Source organism: Quercus lobata, chromosome 7, assembly GCF_001633185.2.
Source record: "Quercus lobata isolate SW786 chromosome 7, ValleyOak3.0 Primary Assembly, whole genome shotgun sequence".
NCBI classification, from domain to species: domain Eukaryota; kingdom Viridiplantae; phylum Streptophyta; class Magnoliopsida; order Fagales; family Fagaceae; genus Quercus; species Quercus lobata.
In genome coordinates, this window is record NC_044910.1 from 3,014,290 (window position 1) to 3,034,199 (window position 19,910).

General features: G+C 34.5%; 1 protein-coding gene across 1 annotated transcript; it reads right to left on the reverse strand.

Annotated features, from left to right (window-relative positions):
• Positions 1 to 988: 988 nt before the first annotated feature.
• LOC115952892 (nuclear pore complex protein NUP93A-like) lies at positions 989 to 18,081 on the reverse strand. Its single transcript, XM_031070225.1, has 15 exons — positions 17,902 to 18,081; positions 15,761 to 15,852; positions 15,557 to 15,623; positions 14,446 to 14,505; positions 10,098 to 10,187; positions 8,952 to 9,221; positions 8,465 to 8,560; positions 8,219 to 8,353; positions 7,409 to 7,462; positions 7,209 to 7,292; positions 6,186 to 6,272; positions 5,210 to 6,112; positions 3,018 to 3,199; positions 1,851 to 2,142; positions 989 to 1,517 (listed from the first exon to the last, which is right to left on the reverse strand). The coding sequence occupies exons 1-15, from the start codon at positions 18,001 to 18,003 to the stop codon at positions 1,440 to 1,442; spliced, it is 2,592 nt and encodes an 863-aa protein (XP_030926085.1). The 5' UTR covers positions 18,004 to 18,081; the 3' UTR covers positions 989 to 1,439.
• Between the last annotated feature and the right edge of the window lie 1,829 nt (positions 18,082 to 19,910).

Sequence of the window (19,910 nt, forward strand, 5' to 3'; positions counted from 1 at the left end):
GATAACAACCACCTCAATGATGGTGTTGGCCATATGGCTTAGGCCATGGCTGGGCTTGTGCAAGAAGAGAGAGAAGCCAATGAGGGATAGAGTCTTAAAGGCTCACTCACGGTGGTCATTGTGGTGGAGCCGTGGAGGTTTGATATAGAGAGAGATGGAGAATCACTACCGTGATGATGGTGTTGTTTAGTGGTCCATGGTGACCATTGGTGATGGCCGATATGAGGCCGAGCTTTTGGAACTCATCCATGGAAGCTTCGGCTATGGATTTTCAAGAGAAGAAAGAGAGAGAGTTGGTACTTATTAGAGAGGAGAGAAATGAAGGCTTATGCTACACAAAATCCTCTAGAATAAGCAAGAATGACTATTGCGATACCTTATTCTATTTCAAAAAACTACATTCTGGTCTAACTTAGACTGTAATATTAGGTCATCCCATTAATCAAGTTTTAGAATCAAGGACACATTTGATAGATTGAAATAGACACTATAACGTAATTAGTATCCTATGGCATAACTATTTGATTATTTGGTTATGTTTTATTATAATGAATAGTTATTCCTTATGAATAACTATTCTTCAAAATAAAGAATAATTATTCATTATCAAAAGTACTGAATATTTATTTCTTTACCTTATATAATAACTTTTTAAAAATTTTTCCTAAAAAGTCATTAGTTGCCACATCTTCAAAAAAAATAAATAAATAAATTTTCCTTATTATTAATTATTAGCTCTATTTTGAACACTCTAAAATAAATGTATTTTAAGAAATTTAACTTAAAAATGATTTAATTACACCTTTTTATACTCTATTAAATTGTGAATATGCATTCAAGATTCTATTCCTAAACAGTCACTAAACTAATGAATAGTAATACTTATTACATTCCAACTTAATGTATTCCTTGTAATACTTATTCCTATTTCCATGTAATAATCATTACAATGTACCAAACGTGCCCCAAATGTAAAGTAATGTATAGATTCACAAAATATCTGGCCATTTATTTGTTTTTCATTTATAAATAACCATGGTCACTCATAAAACCAATGGAAGTCGCTCCAGCCTTCAAACGCAAGATAGATATACTATTTTCAGCATTCTCATTTTCTCATTATCATACAAGTATAACCAATTGAAGAAAATGGAAATGACAGATTGTACACAGGTTCTAGTTTTTTTTTTTTTTTTTTTTTTTTTGGGGCTAAAGACACAGGTTCTAGTTAGCAAAAAGAAAGTGCTCATAAATTTATCATTAACGCATCTAAAAATTTTCTACTAATATCTTACCACATTGGTTAGTATGGTAAGACTGCCTATCTTGATGGCTATTTTTTTTACAGAAAAGCTACATACTTGATACCTCAACACAACATAACCTGTTACATTTGCGCAGCCAGATGAGGCATCTAAATCTGACATCTGTTGTATGCTTCACAAGCTTCGGGCAACCTTTTCGTACAAATCGCGAGGCCAATTCCTTTTCAAGTTATTAGCAATAAAGCTTGCAATCTGCAAAGACAAAAAGATAACATCAAGTATACCTCAATAATTTTCTTACAACTTTTATAATACCAAGTTGATATGGCAATCCTATCAACTTTGTATTATAAAAGTTGAAAGCAAATGGGATGCTGAAGTAATTATTTAGGTATACTTGACTATGTGATCACATCAAGAATACCTAAATAATTACTTCAGCATCCCATTTGCTTTCAATTTTATAATGCTTGAGTGTCAAATTTTAAGCTATGCAGAGACTATAAGAAAAAAATAGTTGCAGATCACGACTGAGTGAATAATGGAAGGAAAACAGAAGAATTTTAGTAACTTATTTTAAGATACCTTAGCCCTCAAGGCACGAAGTGATCCATCAGAATCCGTTACATTGTCCAGGCAAGTAAGAGCAACCTTCAGAAGGTCTGGAACACAATCTTGAACATGAGGTGATAAATTCTGGAACACATCAGTGGTAGCATCCGGTGCTCGTGGATCTAATGGAAGAAATGGAAGTTTAGCAACCTCCCTCAAAGCATCTAGATGATGGCCCAATCTTGCCGACTTGTGGATTGACAATATTGCCTCAAGTTGTCTTAACACGGTTTGTTGCGCTAAAACATGCTCTCTCTCTTGAGGACTGCACAGTAAACTCAAGTATCTTTAGGGAAAAAGTTACATAGAATGGAGAGCATATAAATTGTAAAACATATTATAAATACATTATGGAAATCATTGACAATGGTAGTTAACAGCCCAAGAGGACCAAGACCATAGTTAAAGATTCACAATCATTGGTTGTCAATTTTGACTTTTGAAAACAATAACAAATGTCCCAGTAATTAAGCACTGCCCAATTGAAGCATAAAAACAACAAAAAGCCTTGTAACTAGTTGCTACAGCGCATGCGCACAAGGGGACGGGGTGGGTTGTGTGTTGTGCAAAGAAGCCAGCAGCAGCAACATAAGTCACCAATAGTTTCCGACATACATTCTGAACAAAATTGTGTGGAACAACCTAAGTGGAGGTATTAAAAATTAAAACAAAACAACTTTGTCGGAAAATTGTAAACTTCAAGGTATTTCAAAGAAGATTAAGAATGTAATTTCAAAATTCACTGTGATGAAGAATAATTTGCTAACTATAAATTTATACCAGATAAACTGAGTTACGCCAAATTAAACTCAACTAAGCATGAATCCCAATTACTTTGGGCCAGCTTGAGTTTTGACATTCATTTGCTTATAAATTAAACCAGGATGTAGTTAATGACTATACTATAATGACTTGAAAAAAAATTTCATAATTTTAGGAATACTAAAATTCACACATACTCCAGAATATGAGCTTTTCAATTAAAGCCTCAATGTGTCAGAAGGTTTGTCTTACTTGAAATTTTCTTCTACTAACGTTTATGATTGAACTTAGGTTACAATAATAGAAGAACTACGGCCAAAACTAGCTAAAAACATACATGAAAAGTACATTTTGAAAAAGGCTGAGTATTGGAATAACCTGACTTCAGGATAATATCTGTATGTCTCCAGTATTTCATTGCCTGAATGAATGAGGCCAGCAGTCTGGCTCTCACCATCTAATCTACCACGTGAGAGGGCGCATATTGCTTCAGAGAGGCACTTATTGATAGTATCCAGTGCCATTGAAAATGCCCCAACTCTTTTCTGAATTTCTATTGACTGAAGTTCAATGACAAAATAAAGGGACAAAACATAAGGTTAAACACTGAAAGAAGAAAGAAATTAGTTGAAGCAACACCATTTGAAAGAAAGAAATATTAATAGTTGAAGCTGGCAGAAAATGAATAAGACTAGAAATAAGAAGAGAGGTAAGCACAAGAAAAGAAAGTAAAGATGTTTGAAACATAAGACATGGGAAAGAAGTAGGTGCCAACTCTGAATACTTCATATTGAAAAAATCTTATACGATTTATAATCTCGAAAATATCAACATATAATCAGCACTTCAGTTTAAACCAAAAAAAAAAAAAAAAAAGCTCAACTAAGGGTAGACTATGCAGCCATGGGAGATTACTTTTTTTTTTTGATAAGTAAGAATGATATATATACAGAGGGCTAATCTATGCAGGAAAAGCACATAGCAAATCCAAAAATCACAAGAAAAGGAAAAAAGAAAAAAGAAACCCAAGCAACAAATTAATTACAAAAGAGAAGAGAGCTAAGAAAAGAAGGGAGAGAATCACTAGTCGTGAGTCCCCAAGTCCGAGACCAATCAAATAGAGTTCCATTAAAAGAAGCAATCTCCGGAACTATCCAATTCCTCAAAAGTCCGCCGATTCCGCTCCTTCCAAAGACACCATAGTAAGCACAATGGAACTAAATTCCAAATATGAGATGAATACTTCCCCAACCAATTCCATCAGCCAAAGAGCAAATCTGGAATTGATCTAGGTATGACCCACAAAAATCCAAAAGTTGTAAAAACAAACCTCCACAACCGATAAGCCATCTCACAATGAAATAGTAAGTGATCCAACCATGGAAGATTACTATTTCGCAAATTCATCTAGTCAAGATTTATTTTATGGGTCCCACATGTACTATCAATCATATTTCTTTAAAAGTCTAGTTATACTAGTTCTGGGTTAACACTGATTTTAATTTTGGTTTTTGCTTTACAAGTTATGGTAAGCTCTGTATTCATGGGCAAAACTGTAATTTCCCCAACTCATATGGAATTAGGATTATTTTGGAAATTTCGCTGAGTCTAGAACTTTTTGGGAGATCCTAGGTATCATAGGTGTATTTTTTGAGTTCAAGTTATTTCTTTTATTGCCTTATTAGGATTTTAGTTCACTTGTCTAACTAGGAGTTCATTTGCTAGTCAAAATAGGAATCCTAATTCTATTAAAAAAAATTTAAAAATTAAAAAAATTTATAATAATAATAATAAATAAATAAATAAATTTATAGTATATATAAGCATGTCAATGTACTCAAATAGGAGAGAGTTGACTGATAAAAATAGTGAGTATTTTCAGTACTAAGGCATGCAAGCCTAATTGTTCTTTTCTCTTCTATCTTTGTTCTTTTCTTTATTAGGTACAGTTTCATGCAGCGCCCTTGAAGACCATTAGTTTCTCTCTTTTCCTTCTTCCTTCCAACCCGTAACAAAGTCTTCCTCTGACTTATCAAAACCCTAAAACCCCACCTACTTTACCTACCAATAACCATCAAATAAACTCATTAACCACCCTTTGTTCCTAAACACAATCAGATTTTCTAACAACTTGTTTGCTTCGAGAAATAGTAATCTTTTTCTTTTTCCCCATCTTATCAAACCCTAGTCAATTTTGAACCTTATCCCTTCTTTCCAAAAGTTGTAAATCCAGATCCCAAATTCTCCAAACCCTAGACCTACCACAAAAACACAGACAGATTTCCCCAAATTTTACTACGTTAGTCCCACTCCCAAAATGTATTATGCAGTTAAAAAGATATGGCTGATAAGGCCCACCAACACCAAGGAGTAGAATACGAAATGATGGTTTTTTTGCTTGACATTTTATTTACTTATAATAAAAAAAAAATGAATTTTTCTTTTGCAGCTAGTGAAAAGCATGTAATATGGAACAATAAAGTGAATTTAATATGAACATGCAAAAGGACACAAGTCACAATTTCTCCATGTTAAACTCCAAAGGTATCAAAATAAGGCAAGAAAATTACTTTGTCATAAAGCCCAGCTTCCTGACACTGACAAGCAGCTTCAAGCAGAAATTGATGTCTTGCTTTCGCATCAGTCAAAAACCTTCCTAAGTCACCTTCTTCTCCAGTACCTCTTGAACCAAGTAAGAGATAGATCCCACCATCCCGTAACAACAGCTCAGTAAGGAGTTGCTTTAACATCAAGCTTCTCTGCCTTTGCTGATCCACATTACCTCTTCCAGTCCATGACAACTGTCCACCACCCACAGCAGCAGCAGCTTGTGCATAATATTCTAATGCTGTTGATAGATCACCACTTCGTAAGTACATGGATCCATACTGCCTAATCATGCTAGATGCCTCTGCATAAGCATCCATCACTCCCAGTTTTTGCCCAGCACTAATACCTTCAGAAAGGACCCCATGGTCTGCTAACACAATTGACATGTGGGCAGCATCAATGTTATATCCTCCACCTCCTGTTTCCTTAGACAAGTATAAGACAGCTGGTAGCAACTGGATGCTTAAGAGCAAAACATAAGGGTATACCAGAGGGTCCTTTCCATTTTTTGTATAATATGATGGATCAAATTTGTTCAGGTAGACCTGCAAATCATCCAAACTATATGGTACCAACCCCTCATTCAGAACAACAGATGAGCCCCCACTCGGGCAGTCCCGTACAGCAGACAGTTTGAACCATAAGAAATCCTCTATAGTATTGAACAAATTTGGTAGATCTCTAAGCAGGCGGTCAATTTGCCTGCGAGAACCAGATATCATAGCATAGAGCAACAACTTTTTCTTGTCATATGCAGCTCGGCCCACCCTATCACCCATTCTTAACATTTTTTCGCATTCTTCCGAGGCAGCGGCTGCAGTCTCAGCGGGCACCATACCTCTAGTATTTATCCACTCTGTAAGCTGTCAAAAAGGAACAATGACTACGACCGAATAAAATATATAGTCTTATTAATAACCAGTGAACAGTCTGTACCAGGGGAGCAAATTGGTGTGAAGCACGGGATGACATAGCAACCTTTCTTGCTTCATCATAATACCCAGTTCTCAAGCAAAAATAGATCTGTTACACAAAAGTATGATTTAGTATGGAAAATAATTATTTGAAGAGGGGAAAAGGAATTGTTACTTCTTATCCATATAAATTTAACATCTTGTATATCAATCAAATGTATCAAAAGAAGTTTTGAGAAAAAGGAATTGTTACGTCTTTTCTACATCCATTTGTGCTTTCAGAAAGTTCTACACTTGATTATGACTTCAAAAGTGAGAAATCAAGACAAGTCAAAAGCAAGTCCATATCTTCCCTAAATTACATCTAAGAATGTGCCGCACAAGGCCCAAACCAACTATGTTGACAAAGAGGAAAAAATAAAGCACACAAAATACTTCAACAATTGAGATGCATCTGAATCTGACTCAGTTAGTACTACCCTTCAAAGCAAGATTACAGGTCAAAAGTTTCAAAAAATAGATATAAAATACAGAACAGAAAAATGCCGTTTGATATTACTTGAAAGGAAGGAGCTAAAGACAAAATATGTATGAGACATGTTATGTGAAGCTTGTGGGATCATACATATTACATGCACAAACTACCAGTACAGACACTTTACTTGATTTGTTTGTGTATATTGCTTATATCTTGAATTGTTGCTATTCACCCATTACACAGTACTAGGACGTGTTACTTTCAAACAGTTTTTGAATTATAAACGAAAATGCTTAACAGCAAAAACATGACCAGCTTTAGCAGTCATACAATGGAATTGCTTAAAAATTTGGCATCAGTCATGGATTGGAACTTGTGAGTTGCATTATGTATTAGAAACTAATCAGCTGTAGACGTAACTTGAAGTTCAACATAATTTGAGAAAACATGATAAAATCATAAGGGAAAAAGGAAGCCAACTTGTTTGCATATCATAAATGAAAACAAGTAGATTGATTAATGAAATGCAAGCTAAAACTACAAAATACAGATGGAAGTATCCAAGACCTGCTGCCAGGTGGTATCAACAGGAGGTTGTCTACGAGCATCGCCTGCATCAAAATCCAGAACTCCATAATCCCTTAAACGAATCTGCAAAAATGAATAAATAAATAAAACTAAGGAAACATAATAAATCTTTGAGAGGGTAATGAAATCCATCACAACATGAAACTCCTGAAAAGTTGAACAGAAACATGTTATCAAACCCGAAGAAAGGCGCGAACTCTTTCCAAATTTCCAACCACCCCACCAAGAGCAGCCTACATGAGATCAAAAGATGTAAATTAAGACATAAGCATTGAAACAACCAGTGCCAAATATGTGTTTTGAAGCAAGCAGTTCCAACTGATATTGTACTTTATGTTTTCACACATAGCTAAACAGCAAGATCCTTACACACACAAACACACACACACATATATATATATATAGGAAAAGAGAAACTCTTTAGTCATTACCAGCAACAGAAGTTTACATGAACATGATATAATCGATTGAGGAATTCAAACAACAAAGGTAGAACACTAGAAGCGACAACCAAATAAAGCAATATGTTCATACTGTTAATGAAAATAAGAGAAAATATGAAAGGAGGAACTATTTTCTAAATCATCCCTCAGCCAATCCATTCCATATATATAGAGGAGAAGCATTTAAAAATATGACATAGAACATTCTGACAGTGACAGCTGATAGGGACACCTCACCAATGGTATCTTCTAGATACAGCATAACATTTTCTCTCTAATGCATACAAAGGAAAGGAGGAACTACTTTCTAAATCAGCCCTCAGCAAATCCATTCCATGTATATATATATAGGAGAAGCATTTAAAAATATGACATAGAACATTCTGACGGTGACAGCTCATAGGAACACATCACTGATGGTATCTTCTAGATACCAGCATTGAGACATTTTCTCTCTAACACATACAAAGGAAATAAGCATCATCAACAAAATTCAGTTTGCAACTACCAGCATTGAGACAATATAATACTAGACAAAATTAATACCTGTGCAGGATGACTTTGTATTGTATCCATGATATACTTCTCATGCCCCCATTCCAGGTGGCGCCTTGCACCAATGACTAGTGACATCTTTTTTGATACATTGTGTTGCACAGTTGCATCTTCACCCATTAGCATCTATCCAAATATTGAAAATATGAATTACTGTATTATAAAGAAGTTTTAAGCAAGAACGAGCTCACAAACTGGATTATATTTGACAAGCCAAGCACAACCAAGAAAGTACACCTGAATGAGGTGCCATATCTTCTGCAAGTTAACGGATTTTCCACTGGATCCCTCAAGACCCAAACTTTCATAAGCACCCTTGAAAGCTGTAGCAGGCTAATCAAAAAATCAAACAGTAAATAAACTAATAAACCATACATAATGGAAACCCAACTTTTTTACAAGTAATATATAGGAAAATTTAACATACATTAAACAAAAGTTAACTTGAGTTTAGACAGAATCTAAGACCAAAAGCACAATGAAAGAAAAAAGGTGGATATCACTGAATAATACCACATATCACAAATTGAGCATCAATATGCTTTGAACTGAATCCCTAATAACTGTTAAGATAACTTATCATGTTGAATTTGCAACTTTACCATTAATATCAATAATTTAGCAGATTATTAAACAAACAAAAAAGTTGCAATCACACAACTCAAGCTTATATTCCTTTTAAACGTGATGTGGGAATAATTTAAATGGAAATAACTATATTTACCTTAAATGGTAAGCCACGCTCCCTTGCATTATTTAAATTCTTGACAACTACAGCATAGACTGATGCCTTTTTCTCAATAATAGGCTTGTTAGCTAGAGGTACAAGGTCCATGCTAGATGGACCAGATGAACGTTGAGGGCTAGATGCAATGGACACCATTTGACCTGGATGAGTAGCCCCAGTGCTGGTATCGATCATGTTAGTCCTGGGTAACGTTGAAATTCGGCTTAAACTCTGTAGAAAATCACGTTTTTCTTTTTGCCAATCCTCCTGTTATAAAGAAAATTATATGCCAGAGTCAAGGTTCAAAGCACAATAAGTAAAGAGATCAACTCACAATCAGGGTTAAAAAGCTCAATGTGGGGGATTTTATTATTGATGGTCCTGAATGGACGCTATAAGGTAGCACAGCCTAGATGGTTCTCCATAAAATCATCCTTGCCAACCATGTAATGAAAATTGGAATAAACCGATTGCCTTATCCCACTGTGCTAGCCCTTAATGACGGGGTTTCCTTTTCCACATTCCAAGACATGCATGGCAGTCAACATAAGGTGCAGGAGTGTGGTCTAGCAGCAAAGTTCTAACACGTAGCCATTATCAATCTTCTTAACCAATAGAAATCTCTGTATGTTAATTGGAAGGAATTCTATAACATGTGTGATCATTCTATTTGCAGAGCTTCCACAAAGGGTATTATAAGGACCAACATCCTTATCAATCTTATATTAGGGCATTTTCACTATTAAACTTAATTTTTAGCTTCAAAAATCTACAACACAATTTACAAAACCCTTTAATCTCATTTGTAAAGGAAGAACAAAAGAAAATCAAGTACAGTAAAACAAACTTTAAAAAATTAAACAATAGGGATATTAATCAAAGAACTGCTTTATCAGTTAACAAGGTTTTGCTCAAAAAACAGGAAAACTAAACCCAAAGTAGCTTACATTGAGTCCAAAATTTTATTCAAATTCAACTGATAAAAAAAATGGAAGACATAAAGTTAAAATGCAGCACCAAGAAATATGTGTAAATATATTTAAAAGGTTAACATGCCAAATATAAAGAAACACAACCAAAATTTTGAATAAGGTAGAAAGCAAGTCATAGCAACATCCAATGAACCCAATAAGTCACACTGACCTCCAAAACTTTCAACATGTAATCATTATAGCTTCTGAGGTTATCCTTCTGAGCTTCCTGAATGGCAGAGACCATTGCCATCTCATGAACCTGAGATGAATACATTGCATGCAATATCAATAAAAGTTGCCGAATACTTTGTGAGGAACTTAGAAGAAAGCCAATCATGAAACCAAATTATAAAAATCTTGCTCAAAATAAAGAAGCTGTAATTCAGCTGCACAATCAAACTGCATGTTTGAGTAGGGAGGGGAAAGACACTACGAAGTTGGAATAGGCAGAAAGAGATGGGCAGTAGCTTGGTTATCACAGTTCCACTCATTTGCAGGTAGACAGAAAGGTGAAAACACACATTAGAACAAAACGAAGTGAGAGGCCGGGGGGCAGGGAAAACTGAAAAGAGTCAAGTTGATCAGGCTTGACGACAGGGAGAAGCAAAACAAAATTAGGATTTGGCCGAAAAAGAAAAAACGTTATGGATACCATGACCAATCACCATTGATAAAGATAAAAAAGAATCTTTCTAAATCTCTTCGGGTCAGCAGGGCCTTCAAGCATCCGAAATACGCCAGTGCTATAGCAATTTCAACCAGATATGAGTAGATAGATCAATAGAATGATATTTAATACATGTTTATGTAAAGCCGTATGCTGAAAGATTGGGGAGAACTAAAAAAGCGTATTTGATAGAGATTCAACTATATATCTCAGTAGATCCTTCCATATTGGTTTACCATGTCCAAAGTGTTAATACTATAGCAAATAAAGAGATGGCATGGGGCATTACAAAGTGTTAATATACACTATACAGAAAGTAGATCATTTCTGATCTTGGAAGGATGATTTGGATATGTAAATGAAGTTAAAGAAGTCTTTTCAAACCAAAGATAACCCAGAACCTTTTTAACATATAAGTAAGATAACCCAGAACTTTATTCCACGACTCCGAATAGTTTCGATTCAGACCAAGTTTATGTGACCCAGAGGGACCCTAAGTGTACATGCACATTGGCAGTGCAGATTGAATAAAAATAATCGTCCTAAAGAAGAGGCATCCTTTTTTCTCATTACCAGCGATTAACTTATGACTTCTACTGCAATCTTCCTAATTTACAATGAATCTAAATTTTCCCCCATTTTCAAGAAAGCAGTCCACTTTGACTCACCTAGAGATCTCATTTGCTGTTGGACTTGTAGAAGTTCATGCAGTCTCCTCAGTCCCTCATCTAGTAGCTGCTAAACATAATTTGAGTAATCTAAAAGCCTGATTATTCAGGGAATTTTGCTACCAGAGTATTAAGTCGTCTACAAATTTTGCACTTAAAGCACTCAGCTGAAATACATTTACAACTTAATATAGTTATAGTAAGCTCATCACTAACCCCAGATTTCAAAATCTTCACAGAAAACCAATTTCATTATGTATCCTAAACAAATCAGAGCACAAAGTGCCAGTTAGGGGAACAATCCTTCTTCATAAGAGATTAAAATTTATTGCTTAAAGTTAAAAGAGAAAATTTAGACAAATTGGTAAAGGGTGGACAAGATAACTAGATGTAGTAATAATGGAAACTTAACTGTGTGGAATAAGAAGGTTATGCCCATCTCTAGAGGTCTCAGACAAGGTGATCCTTTGTCTCCCCTCCTATTTCTTTTGATCATGGAGGTCTTAAGTCGTATCATGAAGAAAACTGAGGAAGGTGGTTTCATTCAGGGTTTTCATGTGGGTCCTATTCATTCTACTGATATCCGTGTTTCCCATCTTTTATTTGCTAATGATAACATTCTTTTCTGTGATGCCTCTAGAGAGCAGATTCTGTCTATTAGGTTGGCTTTGACTTGTTTTCAAGCTTTTACTGGTTTGAAGGTGAATGTGGGGAAAAGTGAAATTGTCCCTGTTGGGGAGGTGCGTAACATTCAATCCTTGGCTAATATCCTTCAGTGCAGAGTGGGCAATTTGCCTATGACTTATTTGGGTATGCCTTTGGGAACTTTGTATAAAACGCCCTCCATTTGGAATCCGATTCTCGAGAGGATGGAAAAGAAACCTTCAAGTTGGAAGCGGCTTTATTTGTCAAAGGGTGGTAGACTCACCTTGCTGAAGAGTACCCTTTCAAGCCTTCCGACCTATTACCTTTCCCTTTTTACTATCCCCAAAGCTGTGGCGTCTAGATTGGAACGCATTCAAAGGAACTTCTTGTGGGGTTCATCAGTTGAGTGTTTCAAATATCCTTTGGTGGCTTGGGAAAAGGTTTGCTTACCACGTGAGTTGGGTGGTTTAGGAATTCGGAAGTTGGCGCCTTTTAATCAGGCCCTTTTAGGGAAATGGCTTTGGAGGTATGGCCATGAAACCTCTCATCTGTGGCGAAGGGTCATAGCCATGAAATATGGGGAGGGAAAAGGGGGTTGGTGCGCTAGAGCTTGCAGTAGGGCCCATGGTTGTGGGTTATGGCGGAGTATTAGTGAAGGGTGGGAAACTTTTGCTAAGCATTTCTCTGTTGTGGTGGGGGATGGATCTCGCACTCTTTTTTGGCATGATAAGTGGACTGGGGATGTCCCTCTTAAAAATCTTTATCCTCAGTTATTTTTGTGTTCAGCTAATAAGGAGGTTTGTATTTCTGATATGCTAAGCCCTTCAGTGGGTGATAATGACAGAGTGTGGAGTTTAAGATTTCAGAGGGAATTCAATGATTGGGAGTTGGCGGCTTCCTACTCCTTTCTTCATTTCATCCAAACCCGAATCCCTAGGGGTGGAGGGTGTGACAGGCTTTGTTGGGACCTTAATGGCAGTGGGAAGTTTGATACTCGGTCTTTCTATCATAAGATTCGAAATGCAGCTCCCTCGACCTTCCCTTGGAAGGGTATTTGGAAAGTTAAGGTTCCTAAAAGGGTGGCTTTTTTTATGTGGACAGCAGTTCATGGTCAAATTCTAACTTTGGATAATCTTATACTTCGTGGTCGCCCTTTGGCGAATCGTTGTTATTTGTGTTGTTGTGATGCGGAATCTATGGATCATCTGTTACTTTTATATCCGATAGCTCATTCTTTGTGGATGTATATGCTTCGATTATTTGGGATCGTTTGGGTCATGTCAGGTTCAATTGAGGACTTATTATTCTGTTGGTTTCATTGGCTTGGGAAGCATAGTTCTGATATTTGGGATTTGGTCCCAGGCTGTTTAATGTGGACTATTTGGTCTGAACGAAATCGGCGGGCTTTTGAGGATGAGGGGAAACTGTGGTTCAGTTATTAGAGTCCTGCCAGAGGACCCTATTTGATTGGTCTCGATGTTAGGGTTTCTCGGATTGTTATACCCTTACGGATTTTATTTCTTCTATTAGAATAGATTAGGGGCTATTTTTGTCTTGTTGTTTCTTTTTTCCTTTGTTCACTACTGTGAACTCTTTGTTTTTCTCTTGCTTTTCTTATGTTAATAATATTCTCTTATTACTTATCAAAAAAAAAAACATTAAGTGGGAACCTACTATTTATAACAAGATTTACTTGTCCTCATACCTAACCAACTTCACTAATGTGATGCAGAGAAAATAAAAAGTACATATATAGGAACAGAACACTAACAATAAAAATTTAAAAAAATATATATATGCAGATCATTAATGGAGCAGGTCAAAACACCCCAACCAAACCAGCAACTATAACATTTATCAGCCAAATGGTAGATTTTCAAGAATCTCTACTAAGCCCATAATAACAAAAATTAATCTAAACTTGAACTTTGGGTTTATCTTCAGTCACTTCCAAGATTTAACACTTAGTAGAAATGATCTGAATGTTAAACCAAAGTATAAAATATTAATATCATGTTTCACTTAACGGAGAAAGTCAAGCAAGAATGCAGACAAGCATTGACTCTTTTAAATTGGCAGCACTTGAGAGTACAAAGAACTAACAGAAATCTAAGTGTACCTATGGAGGAAACAGCTACCCCAATAAGTCATTGATCTACGGACAACCAGTTAAATTCTGGTTTTTGGACCATGTTACAGAAAAATTTAAATAGATGCAAAAGAATGTGCCACAAGCACCATAACTTAGGATAGTTTTATACGTTGCATTCTTTCTGTAAAATTAGTACCAAATCTTTACACAACACCCAATTCATAATTTCAAATCAGTAACAAATAATCAAATATATATTTCAGATAATTTTTTTTTAATAAATAAATATATATTTCAGATAATGCCAAATAATTTAAAGAAAATCAACACATTGAACTGTTTCAAGTAATCTAAGTTAAAGCAATAAAAACATGATAGTAGCCCTAATGGTGATAGTGAAAATCTGTCAGATCCTTAGTAGGCCATTTTAAAGACAGAAAACTACCTGCTGCAAATACTCTTCGACACTTGTTGCCTCAGCAGGAAAAACATCCTCAAACGTTGTCTTCACATAAAAATATAACAAAAAACAATAAAGAGTGAACAGTGAGCAAAGACACATTATTCATGGAAAATAAATCATGTAAAATATTGCAACAAAAGCATTGTGAAAAGGTAAAGTAGACCATGAAATCAAAAATGACAGCAACTTTAGAGTAACAGTAAATTTTATAGACACTAAATCAAGAGAATGAGGGAATGATGTGCCATTAGGATATGGATTTTCTAGAGTTTCTTTGTCTGTTTGGTACAGCTTATTTTTCACCTTTTTGAGAATGGTGTTGTTTCAAAAAGTTGTACCTAGAAAAAAGTGAAGTTGAAAAAGGTTGTACTTTAAAAAAGTGTGGTTTGATAACGCACTACCAAACGGGCACTTGAAATTGAGAGTCAAAGCAAGTGAAGCATGACTTACAAAGAACATAGCACGAGGTGACAAATTTGTGGAGGAAAGCATGAGGAAGAGCAGTAACTTCAAATATATATACATATAGGAAGAGCAACAATTAAAATTTATTATTTGCATCTTAAATTACATCAGTGGTATGCACTTGAGGGGAGCATTTCACTAACCATAATGTTTCAATCCTCTCACTTAGCACTAATATATTGGACGCAAAAGCACAAAAATTGTCAAATTCACTTGCAGAATAGTGACATTCATGCATTGACTTGGTGAAATGCATGTATGGAAGCGGGTTTTCACTATATAGTGTGGAATCTGAATATATGTTGCCGTCTGCAACAAATTATGTGTCCAAGATATTAAATATAGATTAAAAAACTATTAGAATTTAATCAAATTCAACATTAAAAAAAAAAAAGGATATTATTTATAAATCATTCAAATTTTACATATTTTTACCTATTAGTTTTCTTTCTATTCATATTTATACAATGTGTTCAACAGCCTACATAAATTAAGTTAAGTGAGGAAGAATATATTGAAAACTTCATATCTAAAGCCATTCAAGGCACATTTAAATATAACTTAAAGCCTGAAGACAATAAGGCTAGGTTAGTATACTTTATTAAGTAGAATGCAAATAATATTCCACCTTCAATTCAAAAGACTTCAAATCCCGTGCAAGTTGCTCCGCATTTATTCCCTCACGCGCAAGTAGCCTGTAAATCCAACAGAAGAGAATAAAACAAATAAAAGTAGATATCACCACATCTTTTTCTTGAAAAGAAACTATGGATATAACTAATAATACATTTGAAATTCATAAGAAATCCAACAATAGGAATCATAGAGGTACCTTGTGGCAGCAATAGATTGAGAAGGAGCCTCAGTTCGCAGGGTTTTAGCTTTGAGCTTCTTTGATAATGCCTCTAACTGATCTAAGTTTCTCTGAAATAAACACATGATTTAACTCAGAGACAAGAAAAAGCACACCGTATAGATCCATGTGCAGACTTGAGTTTTTTTTTTTTCCTAGGAATACCAACTAATATGTTCTCTAATGATAAGAATTCCTAATTTGTAATTTCTTTTAGAAATATCATCTAATATTTTTTCTAAAACTAATTAATTCCAAGAGCAAGAAGGAACGCTTCACTTCTGTTTAGATTAATTTAATTAAAAAAAATTTTAAAAAAATCATAAGTAAATATAATGGTGGTAAAGAGAAATGTAGGGACAACCTCTCGCTCAAATTGCAAAGACTAGTGCAGTAGAGCAGCCATGGCATCCCAAAATAATATGCGCCTATCGCACCATTATAAAAATATTGCGCCACGATTTTACAAAAACCTCTCTCGTGGAAATACCACGCCACCCCTTCCTCAAGAGGGAAGCGCTCGGCCTTAGGCGTTACTAACTAATTAAATAAAAATTATTTCCTGAACTAGTTGACTGTTATACAACTATTTCACCTAGTTCATACAAAAATATGTTCATCGAACAAAACATAAGACTCAAACTTAGATTATTTATTGGTGAGAAAGTAGTCAGCTTTATCAGCAACAAACAGAGGATCATTTGTCCAATACTGACTGGTTGCCAAGAAATTTCACAAAAATAGAAACAAAGGAAGACAAATGAATCTTGATCACAATACTGACTCCTTTCTGAGAACTAATATACACAACTAGTCAAAGACAGAGTCACAATTTTTTTTATTCGTAAATTATATGCACAACCAATGTGTCTAGAACCCACGAACTCATCCTTCACCTTCCTCTTTTTTTTTTTTACTTTTTCTTTTTATGATGTGTAAGTTTTGGCACCCAGAGGAAGAGGAATATGAGATTCAAACTAGCGACCTCCATTTCAAGCGGCGTGATCCCCAACCAACTGCACATTTGTACTACCTCTTGGGCTTCACCATTGACCTTGCTTTTACAAGGGGATGAGATGAGCTGTGATTTGAACTAAAACTTATTTTCAGCTAAGACAAAAAGTCACATTCGGCTCAATTGATTTTTTTTTTTTTTTTTTAATCAGGCTCATAGACAACAATAGTCAAAATTAATTCAAAATGTAATTCAGTTTCCTCTCATTACACTTTATTAGCAAAGCACCAGAGCAAAATTGGAAATGAGAGAGTAACCTAAGTACCTTGCGCTATGCTCATGTAAGCACAAAATTTTTTTAAATATACATTCTTTAATTTTCTTTTCTTCCCCTACATTTTCTCGGAAAACAAACTGAAACTGAACACCAAAATAAACTAGGTCCTAAACCTGTATTTTCAAATCTCAAAGCCATTATAAACTTTTTCTAGGTTTCAATTACTTTAACTTTCCCTTACTATTTCTCTCACAGCAACCAAATCCATAAAGCCTCAGCCAATCACATTTTCTCAGAAAACAAAATGGAGCACTAAATAACACAAAAGAACAATTTCCCTCTTTCCTTCTTCTCTCTCTCTCTCTTCAAAAATCCAAGCATTTCAAGAAATTACTTTACGTTATTAAAAATTTTCCTCTCATTACATTCTATTAGCAAAGCGTCTCACCAAACTTGGAAGTGAGAGATGAACCTAAGTAGTTTGCACCATATACCCACGCGAGCACATATTTAACATATATATTCTTTAATTTTCTTTTCTTCCCCTACATTTTCTCAGAAAACAAACTGAAACTGAACACAAGAAACTAAAAATAAAAATAAAAACTAGTCCTAAACCTATATTCTCGAATCTCGAAGTTATTACAAAACTTTTTGTAGGTTTTGATTCCTAAAACTTTACCTTACCAATTTCTCTCACAGAAACCAAATCTATAAAGCCACTAAATAACAGAAACAATCAAATTTCCTATTTACTTCTTTGCTTTTATCCTCGCGAAAAAAATCTACACATCTTAAAAATTTTCCAAACTTTTTTTGTTTTCTCGGAAACCAAATGGAAAATGTAGAGAGAGAGAGAGAGAGAGAGAGTAGGGTTTGGTTAAAGACCTGAAGAGGAGGGAACTGAGCGGAAGGCGCCGCTTGTTCGAGTAGCTTGGTGGAAGAGTGAAGCAGATCGGTCCAACCGCTCATGTCTTGATCGGTCGCCATTGCTTCTTCTACTTCTACTATGGCTACTCTGAGAGAGAGAGAGAGGGAAAGGGTTTTAGAAGCTTTTTAAAAGCCCTAATAACAATTTGAAAAAGGTGCTCCTATCCTATACTTGTATTGCTTGCTGGAGCTACTACGATGCCCGGGTCTGCTGGGTCGGGTCGGATCTGATCTCTTAGTTAGCCAAAGTATTTAGAAAGTTAGATTAATTTGGTTTTACAACAATGATTTGGTCATTTAACTATTCAAACTCAGCAAAATTTGCCAAATAGCATGTTTTTAGAAAAAATTTAGGAAAGTAACACATGAACAAAGTTTATTAGTTAAGAGTCTGATTGAGAACAGCTTATTTAACTATAACTGAAAACTTTTTGCTAAAAGTACTGTAAATAAAACTAAAAGTTAGCTGAAATAGTACAGTATTACCCATGAATAGTACTAGTAATCTAACTTTATAATTAGTTTTGTATACTTTTCATAATAACCTTTAAACAAATAGATTTACATATTTAACTTTGTTAAAATTATTTGAGGAAAAAATTTAACTTTGTTAAATTTTTTCTCAAAAAAAAATTTGTAAATATTATAACTGAAAAAAGATTTAATGAAAAAGTAATTTGATTTTAAAAATTAAGAGTCTAAGTGTGTGTTTGGCTTCAGCTTAAAAATGCCACTTATTTTACTATTCAGCTTATTTTTACTATCATTTATGAGTCTCACTGCACTTTTTGGTATTATTCACGGGTCTTTGTACTATTTCAACTAACTTTTACCTTTATCTACAATACTTTCAATAAAAAGTTTTCAGTTTGAGTTAAATAAGCGGATCCCAAATTAACTCTAAAAGAGACACAATTAATATTTGAGAGACAACATTAAACTTTACCAATAATTAAATGTCTAAATTATTCGCTTAAGTTCATTCTAATCCACAATTGTTTAAATAATGACGTCGTGGTAAGAATATAAATCACTTATTTAATAATAAATTATTAGGGTTTTAATAATTTATATAGAGTTATCATGAAAAAAAAAATTAAAATAGAAGCTAATTTGGTTTTACAAGCTATAATTTTACTTTTGAAGGCTATGTTACAAATGAGCAATGGGGATTATGGATTTTGGTTTGGTGTGGTTGATGTGAGGAGGTTTGGTTTTTGTTGGTGAGGCGATTATCAAGGTAAAATAGACTTGGGTTTGTGGTTTGATTTGGGGCACAACATATGGTGCCATATGGGGTTTAGGTAATAGGTTTTATGTGTGTTTATGGGCTTATTAGTCAAAAGTATTGGCAAGCTCATGGGGTGAAATTTGGGTGGTTGGGCCATGAGGCTTAACTCTTTAAGTGAATGATACTCTTTTAACCATCATGTGTAGTGACTGAGGTTTATTTATTTATACTACTATTTAAGGGGCTGCACTTGTTTGGGCCATATTTTTTTTTTTTTTTTTTGTTTCAAAATACCCCTACAGCCCTAGGTTTAAGTAAAGACAAAATTAAAGGATAGTCTGGTAAAAATACATGTCTAACTTGCACTAAAATATTACCAACAAAATAGGAACACTCTTCCAATAACCCACTTTTTTAAAAGCAACTATACATTCATTTATTTATTTATTTTTAAAATAGAAAAATGGATATGAATTATCCCATGTTTTACTCTAATGAACTCATGTTTTACTCTTAAAAACTGATTTTATTATGTCAAGTGTCAACAATGTTTTGCACTTTTCAATTACCAACCAAATTTTTCCCCCTCTTTACAGCCGATTAATCATGTTTTATTGTTTTACTCCTAAAAAAAATGATTTTAATTTGCCAACCACGTTTTCCACTTATGCAATTACTAAATTCAAATTTTTTTCCCTCTTTCAACAAATTGTAAACTAAATTCAAACTTTTTAAG